We start from the raw sequence: 15,584 nt of genomic DNA, 5'->3' as shown, positions 1-15,584 counted from the left end.
AAGAGTGTTTATTTTTACTCACACCACCTGTGTGAAAACAATACCATTGGACCAGGATTATTCAAGCCCTTTTTAATAAGCAAGACAGTATAAACCACAATTCTATCTTTAGAACAAACTGCTTTATAATCTCTGACCTTTCCTAATTCCCAAATAGCTCAACTGAACCAGTTAGGGAGAACACCAAATTGTGTCCTATGGGAAGGGATCTATCTCTTAGTAAAAGAGGGGCTTATGGATAGAAAAAAGGCAGATGGGAAGCCATTTCTGAGTACATGACATTGTGGATAGGTAGGAGAAAAATCTAACTTACGAACATTAGTATGATAAAATCCAAATATGGGAAGGTTTTCAAGAAAGAGGTACTTCAACACCAGCATAAGTTACAGATGTCATGTAAGATAAGAACTAAGAAAATGACCACAAGATGTATAATTACAACATCACTGGTGAACAAATTTGCAGTATATTTATTCTACTCTAAGGGAGAAGATAAAATGGTAACTAAACATAAATAAAGGATTACAGAAACAAGTTTCTTGGGGGCGTAAAGTTGGAATGACCAGTAAGGTTAGAGAAAGTTATCAGAAAACATTTAATTGAGGAAATAAATAATACTTATATGCTGAGGAATATCTAAATGGGGTCATCCTTTATTGATACGTCCAGTTCTTGGTTGCTTCCAGGGTCAAGTGTAAACCTGGGACTCAAGGAAGACCATACTTCTCCAGGAAGGAATGAACAGAAGCAATTCCATAAAGACTTACCACATTTTAATTAAATATTTTAGGAGGAAAAGGAACCTGGCCGAGATCCCAGGGATACACTGTACCAAAAAGGGTGGCCACCTAGAACATATAAGACAATCCTTACCAGTTTCTGGATTACAGTAAAACTGATTCTAAAACATTGTTTATTTTACGAAATTAACATCTTACTAAAATTAATCCAAATCACAGTCATCTTCCCTGGACTACTGCATTAGCCTCCTAACATATCTATTCTTGCTCCCTTCCAATCAGCTCTCCACACAGAAACAGATTGGTGTTTTCAAAGTCAGAATCTTATCAACGACATCACACCACTTGAAAACCTCTGCTTTCCACGGGTCTTAACAACAAAGACAACAATCCTTCACATGGCCTCCAAGACTGTGCATGACCTCCCCGGCCTACCTCACCAGGTCACTGTCCCAGCATCCTCCCTCCTCTCCCCTCCCCTCCCCTCTCTTCCCCCTTCATACCACCAACTTTATGTCTTGACAAGCTCCTTGACACAGAGCCTTTGCACATGTTGTGCCATTCGCTAGTTATCTTCACTTCAGTAATTCAGCTCTGAAGTCAAACAAGCCATCCTTGACTAGGTCATATCTTGTTTCAAATTCATTTAGTACTGCACATTAATATCTTTCTTTTACAGAACTTATCAGAGCTGCAGTTTTACCTTCATTTTACAATGTCATGAGTGGTATCTCAATCAGTAAGTTCTAAATGCCATGAAAACAGAGACCATTTTTGTTTTTACTATGTGTACCTATGACCTAGTACAGTGCCTGTCTTGTAGTATTTCTTGAATGAATGAAACAGTGAAGAATACAGTGTCAATAGACTCTCAGTTTTATGACCTAACACAAGATTCTGCTGTAACCAGTTTCAACGTTTTTTATTTATTTTTGGGACAGAGAGAGACAGAGCATGAACGGGGGAGGGGCAGAGAGAGAGGGAGACACAGAATCGGAAACAGGCTCCAGGCTCCGAGCCATCAGCCCAGAGCCTGACGCGGGGCTCGAACTCACGGACCGCGAGATCGTGACCTGGCTGAAGTCGGACGCTTAACCGACTGCGCCACCCAGGCGCCCCTGCTGTAACCAGTTTCATTCAACATAGCCTGTGAAAGTATTAAAACAAGAACTGTATCTTTGGGTTTACTTTCACAATCTGGTATTTTTACAGCTATTAGCTCTGAGTCGTTACTGTTTTTTGTTTTTGTTTTATCTAAGTAGAAATCATATCAAGTGTATATATAAAATTATATAACCAGTCTTTCAAAGACTTTTCAAATGCATCCTTTATAAGGGAAAGGCAGCTTAACAAAAACTTTAGAAAATGCCCTAACATATCAGTGGCAACAAAAGCCCACGATAAAATCACAAGTAGAATTTTTTTTTAAATCATTTGCTACTTACATATATATTTCCTCAAGGCTATTTGATAAATCTGCACGTTCTTGTCCTTTAAGCCAAGGAGCACTAAGATTAAATAAAACACAATGAAGAAGACTATTCAAGGATTGTGTTTATATTTCAAACAGAAATTACTGATTAAATTACAAATTATTTGATAACTTTTAAAAATTACCTACTTTCATTAAAATGTTATATTGTACAAATCTATACAGTTCCAAAATGCTTTCATTGGCATTAACTTATTGTGTCCTCCCAGGAAACCTTGATGAAGGCAATCCCAATATTATTCAATTAAAATATAGTTTAAAAAACAGAGGTGAGGGGCGCCTGGGTGGCTCAGTCGGTTGGGCGTCTGACTTCAGCTCAGGTCACGATCTCACAGTTCGTGAGTTCGAGCCCCACGTCGGGCTCTGTGCTGACAGCTCAGAGCCTGGAGCCTGCTTCACATTCTGTGTCTCCCTCTCTTTCTGCCCCTTCCCTGCTCATGCTGTGTCTCTCTCTGTCTCAAAAATAAATAAACATTAAAAAAAAATTTTTTTTAAAAAAACAGAGGTGAGTTCATAGGATATCATGAACCTGTCCAGGTTTACGTAAATGGCAGAACAAGTTTGAGAATCCAAATTTCCAGATTCACAGTATCTGCGACACTGTTAGGAATTGCCAATTTTTTTTTTTTTTCTAAAAAGTGTCTCAAAAACAACTTTAACAAATAGAGTGGTTGCCACGTGACTGCAAAAATATATATCAACTTTTCCTGAAAAGGGCATTTATGTTTATAGGCATTCTAAAATTATATCTCTCATTTTCAATAAATAAAAATTAACAGAACCATTATTATTATCAAATTTTATTTCTGTTTTAAAACACATACAAAAAATTATCCCACTGGTAGGTAAAAATTTTAATAATGACAATTTAATGGAATTCTCTTCACACAAGTTTATACATCTTAGGAGGTCAAGTGGGCAAAGCTGATCAAAGATCATTTGCAATCAACAGGTCATGACTAAGATTAAGCTTAGGCTGCTAAGAAGATGGTTCTTCCACAACAAGGCGCAGAGAGAAGCTCCAGAAGCACCAAGCATGGGTAATTCCCAGAGGGCAAGCAGTCTTAGGCAGAAGCTTGCCAAGGAACTATGGCTAGGTCAGCAGAACCAGATTAGGAGAAACTAAACCACCAGATTGTCTAAAGAGAAAGATTTCTCTATCTCTAAATACAATTCAGTAGCTGTTTTATCCCTATGAACGCTGTGATTCTCTTTTATACTAAATACATTCTGCAATGTGTTTTTTATATAATTTAAATTTTTTTATTTAAATGCTCTATACAAAGTCCAAAAGGTGTCCTTTTCAAGTACTTTTTTATTTTTTTAAAAATGTTTATGTATTTTTATTTTTGAGAGAGAGACAGTGTGAGCAGGGGAGGGGCAGAGAAAGAGAGAGAAAGACACACATACAGAATCTGAGCTGTTAGCACAGAGCCTGACACGGCGCTCAAACCCACAAACCATGAGATCATGACCTGAGCCGAAGTCGGATGCTTAACCAACTGAGCCACCCAGACACCCCCAAATAAATAAACTTTTAAAACAGGGGTGCCTGGATGGCTCAGTTGGTTAAGCAACAGACTTTGGCTCAGGTCAGGTTTGTGGGTTTGAGCCCCACATCCGGCTCTGTGCTGACAGCTCAGGGCCGGGAACCTGCTTCAGATTCTGTGTCTCCCTTTCTCTCTGCCCCTCCCTTGCTCACACTCTGTCTCCCTCTCTCTCAAAAATGAATAAACATTACCAAAAGGTAAGTTTCTTTATTGTGAGAGAGAGAGCATGCAACCATGAGCAGGGGGAGTGGGAGAGGGGGAGTGGGAGAGGGAGAGAGGGAGAGAGGGAGAGAGGGAGAGAGGGAGAGGGAGGGAGGGAGGGAGAGAGGGAGGGAGGGAGGGAGGGAGGGAGACTCATAAGCAGGCTCTGTGCTGCCAGCACAGAGCCCAACATGAGGCTTGAGCCCACGAACTGTGGGATCATGACCAGAGCCGAAATCAAGAGTCGGACGCTTAACCAACTGAACCACCCAAGTGCCCCCAAAAGGTGTTCTTAACTTCCATATGTATTTTCCTAAGAAAGGTATTTTATATAAACACAAAGCACAAAATAGAGAAATAATCTTTAAAAAGTATAATCTTTTTGTAAGAATATAAACATAGAAATATAGCTTACTTCAGTTGATAAATAGGTGGAGCTGTACCTGGGTATTCATTTGGTAGCATCACCTGTAAAGCAGTTTAAAAATAAATCTGTTTATACTTCATCATGACTCAAAATTAACAATATTTATAAAGCTAGTTACTGGACAAATTTCCTACTTGCCAAACTAAAATCAAAACCGTTATTTTGTTCAATCTCAGGAGAGAAATGCCTCCTCATATTTATACTTAAAGTATGTTGTTAATGATAATGCCAATTTTTTAAGGAGCATATTATTTACAGAGAAGGTATACAAGCAATGAAAGTTAGGAAATAAGAGTGGGGAAGACAAAGATGAAAAGAAAACTGAAACAGGGGCATTAAACCCTAACCTCAAGTGAAAAGGGTGGCACTATAACTTGTTCCAGGTATTTTTCTGAAGAAATATTAAAAAAAAATCCTATTAAATACTGGTAAACACATTAAATAACTAACCCTTTACAGAGACCCATACACCTTTGTTCCCAGATCAGTATTGTTATAAAAACAAACACTGACAAAAACCTTTATGTTGAAAATACAGGCAGTCACCAAAGAATAAGCATCAATACAGAAAGCTATACTGATCTTGTCACTTTTTATCTTAACCACACTGATTCTCAGTTAATAAAGAAACAAGTATCTGTTTTATAAAGCCTTTTAAATTACTAACCTATTCTTCCTCTTAAAGGTTAGCCATCCTTCCAGGTTTAAACCCTCTCCTATTAAATGAACAGAACAATGAAAGGAAGTGAAACTCAAGTCTGTCAAAGGTACACTGAGAATATCTAATTAAAATAACTGGGATAGGAAAGATTGAGACTATCAGTTAAAGCTTGTCTTGAGTGATCAGAGATTTCATTACCCTGGTGCTTACTCAATTGTTAACAAAAGCTAACAAGAAAACAGACAATTTAGAAGTCACACAACAGTCATTTAGAGGAATACAGTATTAGTCAATCATACAGTCACTGTTGTAACTGGAAAATGGCTATAGAGAAGGAGGGAAAAATACCTGCAAGCAAAGTGTCCACTTGGGGTCATCTATATCGTCGCTAATTCTAATACAAAATATTTTGGCACAGTCATCAATGACACACCATTCCTCGCCATAGATAGCTGCCATTGCTTCAATTTCCTCATTCTGTAAGAAGTTGATGGGAGGAAAAAAAGTCAACGAATGTACATGCCCTAAAAGCCTGAATTTTCCTTCCTCTCTTATAAAGTATTTTTATTTAACATTACTAGCCTTTATAAAGGATCCCTGAAGGAACACTGCCAGAAGGTCTTAGCAGCAGGTCACCATGTTCTACTCTGTAAGTGGTTGCCAGACAAGGACTAGGACCAGCCTTGCTGCAACATCACTGGGTTTTTGGCCACTAGTGAGCCAAGATATATCCAATACCCTACAGCATGATTTACAAGTGGAAAGATGAACACACATCCTCTGCTTCACCTTTTCTTAGGTACCACGTAATCCTCACTCCCACTCCCCAGTATCCTTGCTATATACTAGCCATATAGTCCTACTTAATACCTCCATTGTTTCTTTTGGATTTAGGCACAGGTATGGGTGGTTGTTTCGTTGTTTTTTTGGTAATCGTATCCTAAAAACATTTCGGAAATTATTCTTTGGTTTGGGGTTAAAAAAGAAAAATAACAGGATCTAAAGGTGAAAAGGGGAAGCAAAGTATGCAATCTTGTATGCATCTCATTTTGGCCTCACAGCCCAGATGGAAAAGCTTTTAAGAGTACCCACGTGAGCCACGCACTAGGGAAAGCTCACTATCAAGAGGAGTAAGATCCAGCGGGCCCTCAAGGAACTCCAGGGTTTGTGTTATTATTGCCCATTTTGCAAAGGCAGAAACTGGAGATAAGTGGCTTGTCCAAGGTGACCCGGCGGCGACAGGGCAGAAAGCAGAACCCGGATTTCTGTCGCCGGCCCGGAGCTGCTCCGTCGCGTGCTGATGGTTGACGACGACACCGTCGGAGGCAGGCCGAGCCCGCCGACGCCCGGGAGCGGCTGGCCGGAGGGCGATCGGCGGAGAACGGGCGCCAAGAAAATGGAACGCGGTGCAGCAAACTGCGCGCCTGGAGGCCCGGACGGTGCCGGCGGGAATGGGGGCGGCCCCGGGCAGAGGGCCTCTCGGCGGAGGAGGCCCGGGACGGCGAGGCGAGGCCGAGCCGAGCCTGGAGGTCGGCGCCCCGGCGGGCCCTCACCTGCCTCTGGTCGCTCCCTGCGTCCCCCTCAGCCATGTGGCCCCGGGAGCAGCCAGGCGGCCGCCGCCGGCCCAGGTCCGGAGTGCGGGGGCGGGGCGCTGCGGCGGCGAGCGGAGCACCGGCTGCGGCGAGGCCGACCCGGAACCGCAACCCGGGGCGCGCCTCGCAGCCCGCATCTGCTTCCGGGTTGTGGGCCAGGTGATGTGAGGGGCTCTCCGCACCCGAGGTTCCTCTCCCTGGCCCTGTGCCCGCCTTCTTTCTGCCCCTTAGCGGCGCCCAGGGAAGCCGTCCCGCTAGAGAGACGGCTGGAGGGCTTCTGGGCTCCGTGTCCTGGAAACGCCGGGGCTGGGGGCTTCAGGTCGCCCACTGCGGCCGCGGTATACCCCAGAGTCCCCGGGAAACGTTGGGGCGTCGGGCTTACCGCCACGGCCCAGGGAGGAATTCGACCGCAGTCTGCAGCCCAGACTCGTCTTTGCATTTCCAGGCAGGGGTTGTTTTGTTTTGTTTTGTTTTCTGGATTTTTAAAAACGTGTTTTAAGGTATTTTGTTTAATCTGGGCAAGGATGTGTTTGATTTTCCAAAAACAAGCGAGGAGAGAGCAGGCGGCATTTCGAAAGCGTGCAGGAAAACTTACCCACCCAACTGTTGTATTGTGATAGCTTTTTGGGGTTTTGTTGGTTGGTTGGTTGGTTGGTTGGTTGTTTTGGCGTTCTTGGACATTTTGCTAAAAGCACCTTTTGTACAAGACACTAGTTATGCCAGCCAATGTAATGGTCATTGTTTCATTACCCAAAACATTTGCATCAATTTGCTTCAGTTAGTCTCCACTCCACCCCACCCCTCCAACACCTACTTTGCAATACATTGGTTGTGAATTATATGGATATCATAATCAAGGCACATAATAACTTATTCAACTGGGATTTTGTCCCCTCTTCACTTTCTTCACACGCACAGACAAAACCTCAAAATATTACATCCTTCCTCTCTTTTGTCTTAATTATGGGCGTGTTTTAATTACCCCATAAAACTTATCTGAGTTAAGAGTGCACCACTTAAGTACTTGTAAAGAAGTCTGCTTAAATTACTTTGAGAGGATCTTACTGAGCCTTGTGGATTTATTAATTCAGATATTTATTAGGTTCTTGTGCTAAGCTTTAGAGATGCATTTTCAGACGTAATGCATTGCCTTTAAGGAGCTAAGATGGGGAGCAACAAAAGTAATTAAGATTAAAATGGACTAGAATTGTGTCTTGTTGTGTTAGTAGCACCAAAAAAGGCCGTCCAACCAATGTGTGTGTTTGTTTTTTAAGAGAGAGACAGAGCTGGGGCGGGGGGGGGGGGGGGGGGGGGGCGCGGCGGCGGGAGTCAGAGAGAGAGTGGGAGACAGAATCCCAGGCAGGCTTCAGACTCTGAGCTGTCAGCACAGAGCCCAACCCAGGGCTGGAACCCACAAACTGCGAGACCATGACCTGAGTCGAAGTGGGAGACTTAACCAACTGAGTCACCCAGATATCCCCGTCCATCCAAATTTTACTGGGCTTCTTGTTCCAGAGAATGCTTGCACTGACTTATAGAAGAACAGGTAGAGGTTAGCTAATTGAAGAAGGGGAGGGTAGTTGTTTCACATGGTGAGAAAAATACTGGCAGAAAAATTGTGGCCCATGTAAGAAATTTCATGCAGTTCATTGCCTCTGACATCACAGCTGTTAACCTCCTCTTGTCACATGGCTTGCATGTGGCTTTCTGATTGTCTCCATAAGTTTGCAGCTGTGCATTCATTTTTGTTCCAACAGAGTGCTTGGAGGGCTTTAGCCCTCAGTAATGTCAATCACATTTCCTCCCTCTATTTGGTTTGGACAGTGTGTTTTTCTTCATCTTGAGCTAAAACAGTTTCTAGCTCCTCCTTCCAACCAAGTTGGGCCCCAAAGTCCATGGTACTGCCAGTTTATCATGGTATTTCTCTACTAGGCAAGGAATTTGCCTGGAAGTGCTATGGGGTTTGGCCACCATGCATCTCCAGGTTGCTTGAAACTTTCTGCAGTTAGCATCCTAATACTACCTAGATGTCCATCTATTGTTAAACAGCTTTCTTCCTTCACTCTGAACTCTTCCTTCATTGATCTCTTCACATTTCTTACAGCTTCTATTGCATAAAATAGTGATTTTCACAGTTAAAAAAAAAAAAGCCATGGGGGGGGGTGGGGCCTGGGTGGCTCAGTTGGTAAGTCAAGCATCTGGCTGTTGATTTTGACTTAGGTCATGATCTCACAGTTTGTGAGTTTGAGCCCCACATCAGGATCCATGCTGATAACAGAGCCTGCTTGGGATTCTCTCTCTACTGCTCTCCTCCTCGTGTTCTCTCTCTCTCAAAATAAATAAATTAAAAAACAAAACAGAATCCTTCCTTCAATGAAAGCTTATGTAAAACAGATTAGATCATTCTGGCTGAAATAGTGGTGATGGTCCTGAAGTCCAAATTACCAACAACCTTCCCTCCCCCCACCTCCCCCACAGAGGCCCCTCCTAGACTTTAAGCCCAAATTTGAAAACTACGTGTTAAAATATAACAAAACCATGCACAGCACAACTTGAAAGTCTAAACAAAGCACACTATATGCAGTTTATTTTACATAATACCTCTTTTCTTACCATATATCACAGAAGCCCAGTCTATTTTACCTTCTACAGATTACACCCATGATTTCCTAGTAGAGTTGACACTTGCCCAACATGGGTTTGAACTGCAGGGGTCCACTTACATGTGGACTTTTTTGGACAAATACAATACAATACTGTAAATGTATTTTTCATGATTTTCTTAATATTTTCTGTAGCTTATTTCACTGTAAGACTACAGTATGTAATGCATTTACGAAATATGTTATTGACTGTTTATGTTATCGGTAAGACTTCCTGTCAACAGTAGGCTATTAGGAGTTAAGTTTTTGGGAAGTCAAGTTACGTGTGGATTTTTTACTGCACAGGGGTTCGGCATCCCTAACCCCCACGTTGTTTAAGGCCAGCTGTAATTCCTATTTCTTCTTAGCTAGAGCCTTTAATTTTTCTTTTGAGCTCAGATTCTGAACAGAAATGATTCTTTGCCAAAAGGAACAAAACAAAACCCTCTCTAATGCACTCAATGCTTATGTGTCAGATACAGAGAACCCCAAACTCAGACATGCAAAGAGCACTTTGGAAGAGAAGGAAAGAAATAGTTACTGAAGTAACAAGTGTAGCAAACAACCAACCTGTTTTGTAAAACACCTTGGGGAAAAAAAGCAAAACTTTATTGACAACTTAGTTGAAAAGATTTTACCTAACACGAACTTTGAGCAGTTGCCTAAGCAGAGGCTGAGAATGGTTTGCAGACAGTAACATAGATTTGGATCCAAGAGAGGTCTCTAAGCCAGATTCTTCTGATTTCCATATCAGTTTACCCAAAATGTTGGTTACTGGATGTCTTCTTCAAACTCAGTATGTTCAAAACCAAACTCAGTTATCTTTCTCCCTAAACCTCTTGTCATCCTCCTGTCTTCCCCAGTTCAGGAATTGGCAACTGCTGCACCTCTGGGTCGATAATTAATTGCCCAAGCATGAGCCCTGGGAGACATGCTGCACCCCTGTCTTTCACTGCTTTCACACCCAAACAGCAAGTTTGATGATTTGGATTCCTGTATCCCTTATGTTCCTCATATCCTCCTCCCTTTTCTTTTGGATTCCATCTGGACGCTCTTCAAGTTATCCTCCTCACATCTGCCAGAGTAATCATTCACAATGTTAGAGTCTGATCATGTCTTTTTTTCTTCCTTGAAATCCTTCACTTGCTGCCCATAGCTTTTGTGATGATGCTTCAGCGCCTTAACACACAAGGAATGTTCATGGTGACCTCTCTATGTCCCACTTTTCTAGTGAGACCAAACTAACTTATTTAAGCTTCCTTTGATGAAAGAATTACATGGCTTAAAAAAAAAAAGTATGAAAACTGCTCTCTAACACAGTAAACACTGTATAGAATTAAGATATACAGGGGCGCCTGGGTGGCTCAGTTGGTTAAGCGTCCGACTTCGGCTCAGGTCACGATCTCGCGGTATGTGAGTTCGAGCCCCGCATCGGGCTCTGTGCTGACTGCTCAGAGCCTGGAGCCCATTTCAGATTCTGTGTCTCCCTCTCTCTCTGACCCTCCCCTGTTCATGCTCTGTCTCTCTCTGTCTCAAAAATAAATAAATGTTAAAAAAAATTTTTTTTGAGAAAAAAAAAAAAAAAAAAGATATACAAAGAGGCCAGGGACCAGAGTGAAGGAAGAGAGCAGATGTGTTTAACAATATGTGTCTGGCTGCTTGCTGTTAGTGTGATAACTGCAGAAGGCTTCAGGTGACCTAGTGGAGGCACAGGTGGCCAGATCCCATGGACTTCTCAGCAAGAAAGATGGGGTGACTGGCTGCACCAGAGCTTCTATGTCAGATAGACTTGAGAGTGCAATATGGTTGATAGGAGATGCTTGCAATTTTTTGCTTAAGATTAAGAAACGGGTGCCTGGCTGGTTCAGTTGGTACAGCATGCCACTCTCGATCTCAGTGTCCTGAGTTCAAGCTCCACATTGGGCATGGAGCCTACTTAGGAAAAAAAAAAAAAAGATTAAGAAACATAAACTTTCTGAATCAAATAATTGGAGGAGAGAAGGGATGTTGTGGAGATCACAAAGGGTCAAAGCCCTCCCTTCATAGCAAAAATGAATGCATATAGATATAGAGATGATATAGAGATGACCATTAGCAGGTTTTGCAAGCAGTGTGACAAGATGAGATTGACAGCTGTGATATTAGAGGCAAGAATGAGTTATGTGAATGGGGGAAAAAACAACAACCCTAACCTGGAAGGGTATACATCTGACTATGACAGAGATGACTGTTACATCAGGTGAGGAGTTAATCCTGTGAAGCGTTCTCCATAAACATAGATAGTTTAAATAGGGCTCTTCCAAACATTCTCTAGGACCATGCTACTCAACGTGAGGTGTGTGGACCAACAGCATCATATTATCTGAGAACCTGTTAGAAATACAGAAATTTAGGTCCCACCCAGACCTATTGAATCTGCATTTTAATAAGATTCTTGGGTGATTTGTATGTACGTCATATTTTGAGGATCTTGTGTGACAACCATGGGGAAGTGCCTCTTAGATATTAAAGAAGACTCCAGCTCCTGTGCTCTGGGATCCATTACTCCATTTACACTGAGGCTATGCTTCCCATGGGCTGTTCTCAACAAAGCAGAGTTACGCAAACTGGCCCGTTCTTAGGAGACAAGACCCCTCTGATGGGGTACTTGGGCTCCAGGGTTCCCCTGAAGGCCTTGCTGAACTTTTCTTAAAATTAGTGCCTTACAACTTTCCTCTGTCCCTCCTTCCATTTCCCCACTCACTCAGGGTCAGATTTGTATCAGTTTGTTGGCTCTCTGAGCCTCTTCAGGTTCCCTTCCTATTTTCTCGCACAGGTATTTCTTCCAATAAATTTCTTGCACATTTAATCTCATTTTGGGGTCTGCCTCTCCAGGATCCAGACTAGCACAAGGTGCTTTAGGGTACACTGTAACTCAGGTGAAGTCTGTCCATGTAGTATTGACTTACAGTAATATCTCATTCTGAAATTTTTTTCTTAAGAAAATATGTCCTTAAAATATTTAAGAAACAAAACACAAGCCATCTTGGCATACTATTAATAATAAGTCTCTCCCTTATTTCTCTGTGCTTATCTTACACTCCCCGTCAATGAAAGCCAATGTGGCAGGCTACAGGCCAACAAATGCTAAGGTTATAGGTTCTGCTTGTGCCATTTATTTGTGTTCTGCCAACAGTTTGACCAAATATGGCCAAGAAAAGTGATAAAGGTACAAGGGAAGATTAACATGCCGGATATTAAAATACAAGTCTTCGGTAGAAGCTTTGTCAAAGAAATAGTCAAGGAAATGGAGTCACGATTAGCAAACAATAGAGGAAGGAAAGAAATCCTTGAATATTGTAATGTCACCATAAGTAATATGCAGCATGGCAAGATTAGCTGGCAGTCACCAGAAACTAATGGTGCCAGGCATTTGCTGACTTCAGGAGATTTGAAGGGAATGGAAAGGTGGCATGTAATGTGCACAGTGGAGCTGTGCAGATCCTGTCAACACCAATCCAAGTCAGCAATCCCATTGCAGAAATAGGAACCCCCCTCTTTGGACGAGGTGTGCAACCACTTCAATTAACCTCTAAGGCAGTGTTTGATTTCCCAGTAACAGCATGTATAAATGTGTAGGCCACAGAAATTAATCCTTCAAGCGGTCAAGGGGGGAAGGTGGTGTGTGGTCAAGTTTATCATTGCTGCGCTAAACACACTTCATCTGTTAATTTTATGTTAGATTTTTCACAGCCCTTCATATTCTAATGTGCAATATAAATCTCTAAGAGTGGATAATAGTTTCAGCTTTTCACAGGGAATTTCTCTAAGGAATCCCTAACTTTCCTTCCTAACTCCCTAAAATCTTGGAACAGTAGCATTATTAGACTGCTCTTTGATAAGTACTACCTCCATTAAGCATCAGTATATCTCATATCCTCCTGGCAATGATAGTTCAGGGTCACATTTATATCTATTGCTGGCCCAGTGTTAAGAAGGACCTTATGTGGCAAAAATATTAACTCTGACTTTTTGATTATTTTCAAGAAGCATCTTCTTTTTATTTTTATTTTTTTAATTTTATTTTTTATTTTTTAAAATTTACATCTGAATTAGTTAGCATATAGTGCAACAATGATTTCAGGAGTAGATTCCTTAGTGCCCCTTACCCATTTAGTCCATCACCCCTCCCACAACCCCTCTAGTAACCCTCAGTTTGTTCTCCGTATTTATGAGTCTCTTCTGTTTTGTCCCCCTCCCTGTTTTTATATTATTTTTGTTTCCCTTCCCTTATGTTCATCTGTTTTGTCTCTTAAATCCTCATATGAGTGAAGTCCTATGATTTTTGTCTTTCTCTGACTGACTAATTTCACTTAGCATAATACTCTCCAATGCCATCCACGTAGTTGCAAATGGCAAGATTTCATTCTTTTTGATTGCCAAGTAATACCCCATTGTATATATATACCACATCTTCTTTATCCATTCATCCATCGATGGACATTTGGGCTCTTTCCATACTTTGGCTATTGTTGATAGTGCTGCTATAAACATGGGGGTGCATGTGTCCCTTTGAAACAGCACACCTGTATCCCATGGGTAAATGCCTAGTAGTGCAATTGCTAGGTCATTCTAGGTAGTTCTATTTTTAATTTTTTGAGGAACCTCCATACTGTTTTCCAGAGTGGCTTCACCAGCTTGCATTCCCACCAACAACGCAAAAGAGATCCTCTTTCTCCTCATCCTCGTCAACATCTGTTATTGCCTGAGTTGTTAATGTTAGCCATTTTGACAGGTGTAAGGTGGTATCTCATTGTGGTTTTCATTTGTATTTCCCTGGTGATGAGTGATGTTGAGCATTTTTTCATGTGTCTGTTGGCCATCTGGATGTCTTCTTTGGAGAAGTGTCTATTCATCTCTTTTGCCCATTTCTTCACTGGATGATTTGTTTTTTGGGTGTTGAGTTTGGTAAGTTCTTTATAGATTTTGGATACTAACCCTTTAATATGTCATTTGCAAATATCTTCTCCCATTCTGTCGGTTGCCTTTTAGTTTGCTGATTATTTCCTTTGCTGTGCAGAAGCTTTTTATTTTGATGAGGTCCCAGTAGTTCATTTTTGCTTTTGTTTCCCTTGCCTCTGGAGACGTGTTGAGTAAGAAGTTGCTTGGCCAAGATCAAAGAGGTTTTTGCTGCTTTCTCCTCAAGGATTTTGATGAAGAAGCCTCTTCTTAATGAATATATTTCTAGGAGGGATGGCTGCCAGTTCTATTGTTAATTGCTTGTTAAAACCTTGGAAGGAGACAGCCCACAGAGAACAGGGTCCCAAGTTGGAATAGGAATAAAACCATGGCTAAGCCTTCCTCAGCATTATGCACACTGACGCTGCCTTAACCCACACTGCCTCCACATTCTACCTCCTTACCTCTTTACATGGCACCTCATGTAAAGATTTCTTTTTCTCCAAAAGCTTTTCTTTTTTTTTCTTTCTTTTTTTTTTAATGTTTATTTATTTTTGAGAGAGAGAGAGAGATACAGTGTGAGCAAGAGAGGGGCAGAGAGAGAGAGGGAGACAGAATTCAAAGCAGGCCCCAGGCTTTGAGCTGTCAACACAGAGCCCAACATGGGGCTCGAACTCACTAATGGCAAGATCATGACCTGAGCCAGTCAGACGCTTAATCAACTGAGTCACCCAGGTGCCCCCAAAAGCTTTTCTTGATTAGAAGTAGAATATGAGAATAGGATTAGCTCCCCCCACCCCAAAATCAGTGTTCAAAGGAGATGATGTACTTGAAATTTAAAAATGTTGTTTAGGGGTGCCTGGGTGGCTCAGTCAGTTAAAAGCGTTAGACTTCGGCTCAGGTCATGATCTCAAGGTCAGTGAGTTCAAGCCCCAGATTGGGCTCTGTCCTGACAGCTCAGAGCCTGGAGCCTGCTTCAGATTCTGTGTCTCCCTCTCTCTCTCTCTGCCCCTCCCCCACCCACGCTCTGACTCTCAAAAATGAATAAATGTTAAAAAAAATTTTTTAATAAAAATATTGTTTAAAAATACAAGCTGTTTTTTCCTCTGATGGGAATGTTCTCCCAATATTCAGATGACTGTCCCTTTACTTTTCAGTTCTTAGCAGAACAACACTTCATCAAAGACTTCCCTGACCATCCTAACTAAAAGAATTGTTCCCTCTCCCTCCTATTGATGCCCGTTAATCAAAGACCACCGGGAACACATTGTAATCCAACAAAGTTGGGCTTATAGATGCCCCTGCCACCAAGTGAGAATGCACATCTTGGCAAAACAGGAT

General features: G+C 41.8%; 2 protein-coding genes across 5 annotated transcripts in view; one reads left to right on the top strand and one right to left on the bottom strand.

Moving 5' to 3' along the window:
• Window positions 1-6,770, bottom strand: part of IMPACT (impact RWD domain protein) — a 30,986-nt gene extending 24,216 nt beyond the window's left edge. The window contains exons 1-4 of one of the 4 annotated variants that reach the window (XM_053902515.1): window positions 6,625-6,770; window positions 5,420-5,548; window positions 4,399-4,451; window positions 2,186-2,248 (exon numbers count right to left, since the gene is read on the bottom strand). In XM_053902515.1, coding sequence (XP_053758490.1) covers window positions 2,186-2,248; window positions 4,399-4,451; window positions 5,420-5,548; window positions 6,625-6,660 — 281 coding nt within the window. In that variant the 5' untranslated portion in view covers window positions 6,661-6,770. Of the gene's footprint in view, window positions 1-2,185; window positions 2,249-4,398; window positions 4,452-5,419; window positions 5,549-6,163; window positions 6,597-6,624 lie in introns of those variants that run through there. The other 3 variants (XM_019465516.2, XM_053902516.1, XM_053902517.1) reach the window with 3 other exon arrangements.
• Window positions 6,771-7,091: 321 nt separating this feature from the next.
• The window catches only part of OSBPL1A (oxysterol binding protein like 1A), a 266,632-nt gene continuing 258,139 nt past the window's right edge, over window positions 7,092-15,584 (top strand). Inside the window, exon 1 of the mRNA XM_053902506.1 lies at window positions 7,092-7,108. The gene's annotated coding sequence lies outside the window, so the exon portion shown is untranslated. The remainder of the gene's footprint in view (window positions 7,109-15,584) is intronic.

This window comes from Panthera pardus, unplaced genomic scaffold, assembly GCF_024362965.1.
Source record: "Panthera pardus isolate Hobbes unplaced genomic scaffold, ASM2436296v1 HiC_scaffold_15, whole genome shotgun sequence".
Taxonomy (NCBI): domain Eukaryota; kingdom Metazoa; phylum Chordata; class Mammalia; order Carnivora; family Felidae; genus Panthera; species Panthera pardus.
Note: the sequence above shows the minus strand (reverse complement) of the source record. Positions and strands in the feature narration are given on the sequence as shown.